At 40.1% G+C, this 6,000-nt stretch overlaps 1 protein-coding gene across 1 annotated transcript; it reads right to left on the bottom strand.

Moving 5' to 3' along the window:
- Positions 1 to 3,351: 3,351 nt before the first annotated feature.
- LOC137661876 (carbohydrate sulfotransferase 9-like) lies at positions 3,352 to 4,744 on the bottom strand. The gene is made up of 2 exons (XM_068397603.1): positions 4,651 to 4,744; positions 3,352 to 4,202 (listed from the first exon to the last, which is right to left on the bottom strand). Exons 1-2 carry the CDS (start codon positions 4,742 to 4,744, stop codon positions 3,352 to 3,354), a joined length of 945 nt encoding a protein of 314 aa, XP_068253704.1.
- Positions 4,745 to 6,000: the final 1,256 nt, after the last annotated feature.

The raw sequence follows: 6,000 nt of genomic DNA, 5'->3' as shown, positions 1-6,000 counted from the left end.
TACAAGATCCTTTATAAGGTAATGTCCATTTTTTCTATTTTCCAGCAGATATCAACCCATTATTCTCATTTTGTTAGAGTTGCTAATGCACAACTCAGACTGTTCTTTTATGACACTGCTTCCTAAAACTCTTGTTATATGTGCACACATGTACACGTCCTCTGCAGTTTTTTTCTTTTTTGTTGAGACCCACCCCAGCTAAACAGCATTACGGCAGCCAGTGGTTCCAGGCAATATGCTACTTACAGTTTCCTATAGGCAAATGTCAAATCTGAAAGTCAATTGTGAATAGTTACAGAGATTTTTCTGCATCAGTAGATAGCCCTCTGTTACTGACCAGTGCTTGTGGTGAATGAATTAGCCATCCATTTTCTGTCACCACTGTAGGAAGAATATGTGATCCTGTGTGAAAGAGGAAACAAGAATAGAAAGCCACTCACATCTAACAGCAAGAAACTGGAGAGAAGTGTTAACACTGGAGTGCTGATAGCAAAGACACCTATCAAACTGTGTCAGTATCATTTCTTCAGAGTTTTCCTAGGCTGGCTGATGGTGCCAGAAAATTAAAGTATCTTTGCTGAAGCTTTATAGCTCTGGAGGGATCTATCATGTAGAAACAAGTTATGGAGAAAATCTTATTTCCCTCTTCCTCTGCATGATCTGGCAAAGAAAGTAGGAGAAGTATGTAGCTGGAGATGGCTCTGATTCAGGAAAGAGAGTGAGAGAGAGACTGCATCCCTCTGCATAGCCTTAACTTTGATGGAGTAATTTCCAGCTGCTTCTGCCTCAGCACAATTAAAAAGTAAAAAAAAAACCCACATGAACTACAGGGTTGCCAGGGAAGCATGAGTAATCAAGTGTTGGGGGATAGCAGGACTGTGGGGACACCAAAAATGGTGGTGGTGAGGGTAAGATCCAGAACCATGAATCACTCCACATAAAATCACAAGCTATTTTTTTAAAAAATTGTTTTTCTTTTCTTGCTTGGTCTTCTCACTTTGGATCTCTCCCTGTGCCAAAGCTGCCCTATTTATGGAACAGTCAGCCATGCAAGAGCTGCCAGATGTACTGAATGGTAGCCCTGGCTTTGTGTACCATCTGCCATCAAGGAAGATGAGCTTCTTCCTCAGCCTCCTCCTGTCACCATGGTCTCATCAGTGTCTCCAGCTGATGTCCAATATATCACTGCACCTTCCCTCTGGTGTAGACTACCCCTGCATCCCACTCCCTGCACTGGGAGTTCTCTTCACAACCCTCATGACTCAAATCTCATTGCATCCTTTTTTCCCAGTCTCCTTTTCCCTCTCCCTTGGCCACGCTGCTGGCAGCAATAACTATACAGATTGGTGGCTGCAGTGTGATTAAGTTATTTTGTCCCTGTCCTTTTCTATGTAATGAGAAACTGTGAGCCAGCTTCAGATCCGAGATAAGCCTGCCAGCCTTTGTACATTTGCAGATGTAGCTGATAGGAACTAAGTGCATTTGAGAGATTTTTCAAGTTAGCTCCTGAGAGACTGACATCCCCTAAAGGTGGGTGCTCATACTCATAATTGATTAGTTTCTAAAATTTGCTACAGTTAATATGGTCACAAATTAATTTTCGATGTGAATAAGCAATAAATTTTCCAAAAAAATAGCATGAGTTGTTAAAAAAATTTCTTCACCCTAGGTTTCCCAAAGCAGAGTCTCAGATGCCAGTTTTCCAGGAAAATAAATAATTTAATTGAATAGTGTGGCCGTAAGGACAGCTCTAGCTGGGTGCCTCTGGGAAGGGACCCAGAACAAAGAAGTCCCTGGGCATTTATACCTTTACAACCTGTGCACCTGCTTTTCACATGCTGTTCACCCATCCTGCACGTGCCTCTTGTCCAATGGTAATTAGCGATCTGGGGTCCTTTTGTTTCTTATTGGATTCTTGGTCTTCCAAGAGAGCTGTGAAACATCTTATCTGCAAGAGTTACAGCTTCTGCTGAGTTACAGCTTATTCTAACAGCTGTAGCCTCCTTATCTTCCAGTTTGCACTGGTCTCAGGGCCTTCCTTCACATATCCAAGCAACAGTTCAAGACGGGTTCAAAAATTCACAACAGTTGAGGCCCAGGGCTTCAGCAACTTTAACTACCAATGCTAAGCAAGACTATTCAGGAAACAGAACACAGTTAAAAGATACAGTTAAAATAATTCAATTAACTATAATTATTCTACAACCAAGACTCATACTTATGTGACCTAAAACCAAAGCCACCTTGGAATATAAGTGGTTAATGGTTTGAGTCGCTTCTTCCACATGCTTCATTGCTCCCTTCACCATAATTCTACAATTTATTTACATGCAGTCTCCTGTGAGGTGAGAAACCAACAGGTAGAACAAATGTATTATCTGAGGTTACCCAGCTCCACCTAAGTGCCATGCTCAGGTAAGTCCCAAGGGCTCATGGGCTCCAGCAGGCACAAATGGGGAGAGCCCAAACATTGTTCCCCCTGTGCTGACTGGCCAGTCAGTTGACTGGGTGGCAAGTGCTTTTGGAGAGTAGATAAGAGTCACCTTTCCATTGAGATTTTAGATCCTGCACCACCCCAACTGTACAGTTTAGAAGGTACCTCTAACTACTTCTCTAAAAAAGATACATTTTTCAGACCCTCCTTCTGAAATTAGACCATAATGCTCACAAAGGTGGTGAAAAGATTTTGCAAAGTCATCATGAACACCAGACCTGCTCATCAGAAGATTTTGAAGAGATATAAGGGAAACCCTGGCTGGATTGCTGCCCACTGTACTGCTTGAGGGATGAGGCTGGTGGGCTGCGGTGAGAGCACAGCTGCTAGAGGGGAATATAATCAGGCATTAATTTCTGATTAATGCAGCTTCAAGCATCTGAAATTATTTGCTCCTTTCCTACAGGATTCATGATTGAAGCTTCTGTAGACGAAGAGTGCTTTGACTCTAAAGCAATTATTTATTGCTTCCTATGTCTTTTTCTAATAAAAATTTAAAATAATTTCTATTAAAAAAATGGTGTTCTAAAAATATTCATTGTGAAAAACAACATTCTTAATCCTTCCCCTATCTGTTACCAACAGACCAAAGTCTACGATTTATAAACGGTCTTAATGAAACAAACATATGCCATTAATGATCAACAGGAAGACAATAATTTCATATAGGTAAAGTACTGTACAGTACAACAGATCATGGCAAGGATTTGTTATAAGAGTGCTTAGGGTGATAAACCACATCTCCAAACACCAGTAAAATCTCAGCAGCAGTCAGTCACCAACCCACCTATCAAGCACCTGTGAGGACAAGTTCAGCCCATTTTGTACAAAGGAAACCGTTCGTTGTTTAACCTACATTAGTCATTCAGGGAAAAATAATCCTCATATTTCATAGTATAGTTGAACAAGAAAAAATCCATTTGATACAATTTTTTGATCTTCTCAATTTGTTCTGCGTTCAGTTGTCTGAGATACTCCAAGGTGATATCCCCATTAGTTCGTTTCTCTGAGCCATACCTCTTCAAGCTGGGGTAGTGCAGGCTCTCTGGTGCACCAATGACCTTCAGAACATGCTCAGAATCTAACCCAAGAGTTTCATACTTACCTAGAATATCATAGTGAATATTGCAAGGATCACAGAGCAGAAACATTGGTTTCCAGTGAATGTCAAGACTATTTGGCGGTTTTGCTATAATGAAGTTGACAAACTCCTGGAAACTCACTTTTTCGGAAGAACTTTTGTTTTTCCTGAACATTGCCCTAATCTCATTAGCGACAGTGATACTGTAGAATGGCTCAGAGTGCAGAAGTTTGTCTCTGTAAGCTGAAACCAGCCGTTCCAAGGGATGTCTGGTGAACATCACTTTGGTGTAATTGTTCAGAAATTCCTTTTGTACGGCAGGAGGGTAAGCCACCAGCTTTTTGATCAGCGAGGTTTGGTGGATATGGTCATGCTCAATTTCGGAAGCTTCTGCATTCAAGTCTGCTTGGAGAAGAAAAATAGTTCTCTTCCAGTTGGAGCAGCCTACCTTGGGCACCTCACAGTAGATAAATTTATGTTTGTGCTCCACAAAGAGCTGGTTTGCAACATGAAAATCGAATTTGCTTCTTAATTTAAGAAGGTTGTTCTTCAGGCAGACAGAAGCCAGTGTGCTCTTGCGATCATTTTGAATTGCCAGCCAATCTTCAGTGTGATCAGGAAAAGCACCTGCAACCAAGGAAGAAATTTAAACCGTTAGTGTGAAATAGGCTTATCTAAGTCTCTTTGTGACAATCACAGCATTCAATCTATCTCCCTGCATACAACAACTATGAAGATGCTAAAATCAATTTTTTGTTTAGTCACCAGAATCCACTATGGCAAATATGCAATAAACTATCCTGCTTAGTGAAAAGTTTGTTAAAATGAAAACTTTTAACATGTTAGCAATATTACTCTAAGAAAGATCAGTGTTTAACACTTCTAATGTCAACTGGTTTCTGTAGTGCTCTCGCTCTCATACATTGCTAAGATAGTTATCACAGTGACAGGGCCTTGGATATTTTCATAGTATTGTTTATCACTTAGGCTCCATGGTTACTTTTTAACACATTTGGAAAGGTGTCCCTGGTTCTAGAAAACATTAAGTCTTTCTGTCGGTAAATTACTTACTCACCTGTTAGATTTTTTTGTCTCTTACAGAAAAACCCGAAGAGAAATAACCCAAAAATAAAATTTGGGAGAAGGAAAACTAACACCTTCTGGTTCATATTTTCACAGGAAGGAGGATGATGTGATCTCTAAAGTGGGAATCTGCCTTTCTGTCATTAAGGAAAGATAATACAAGTTAGATTTTGTGTGACTGATATAACAAAGATAACATGGTATTCTCTTACAGAATTTACAGTAGCAGAAAGACCTTTCAAGCCCTATAAAAACAGGCTTTACTAATAAGTAAAAGTTCTCCTATGAAACAGACTCACCACAATTATACTGTTAAACCAGACAAATAATATCACCATTTCAAAGTATTACAAAATTCCCCCCTTTCTGAGAACAATGAACTGTGTATGAGCAAATACTCGTCCCTTCTCCTCATTTAAAGGTGGTGTTCCTGCTGAGCGAACTCTCTATCGCTTCACATTGTGTAACAATAACCTCACTTAGGATTAGAGAGATGTATTTTTTTTTTAAATAACCTAACCTGTTAGAGTCTGGGAGTACAAAGTTTTCTGTAACCTGCAACAGTCCTATCAGCAAGCCTATGATGTATTCAGAATGAGCTTTTTCCCATCTCTTGTCCTGAAGCTTTCCAGTTTGTACAAATAAATCAATATTCACTGCAGAAGAAACTCTTCCACATTCCAGAAGAGAATCCTAACTACTAACAATAGATTAATTCTCCCATTCTCTCTCTCCCAGAGACACTGCAATGTATACATGTTTGCTGCCATTGCTGCTGCAGCATAAGAGCCCAAAAATGGTTCATTATGGCAGGAAGCATGTAGAAGCAGCAGAGGAAACAACAGAAAAGGAGATGTTCCTTGTTCACAGATAAAAGGAGAGACGGCCAATGTAGTCCAACACTCAACATATTCCCTCTCCTGTGCTCACTCATTCTGTCCCCTTGCACTTCCTGGAGAGAGAGCTCTTGAAGTCCTCTGTGCAATCCTACTGTGTTGCCCCCATCAGAAAACTCTTAATCCGCATGTTTTTCATCACTTTTTATTTGAAGAAGCAAAATTAAGTGCAAAACCGTAACTACTGGCAAACATGACATTCTACTTTTGTCCCATAAAGTCTGCGCCATAAAAAAAGTCAATCAAAACTGTCTTCCTTTTCTGCTTTTTGAATTTTTCACCATGAAACTGCTGGCAATAAAAGCATTATTGCCTGGATTTCTTGAGGATGTAACTTCAACATTTTGTTTTGTTTTGTTTTTACAAAGGTACAACAGGACCACTCTGGAAGTTATTTGTGGTGTCCTCCACCCCCTCCCAGTGTGGATGTACATAAACCCCAGCTG

The sequence above is a fragment of the Nyctibius grandis genome, chromosome 4, assembly GCF_013368605.1.
Source record: "Nyctibius grandis isolate bNycGra1 chromosome 4, bNycGra1.pri, whole genome shotgun sequence".
NCBI classification, from domain to species: Eukaryota; Metazoa; Chordata; class Aves; order Nyctibiiformes; family Nyctibiidae; genus Nyctibius; species Nyctibius grandis.
This window is presented reverse-complemented; position numbering and strand designations above follow the sequence as displayed.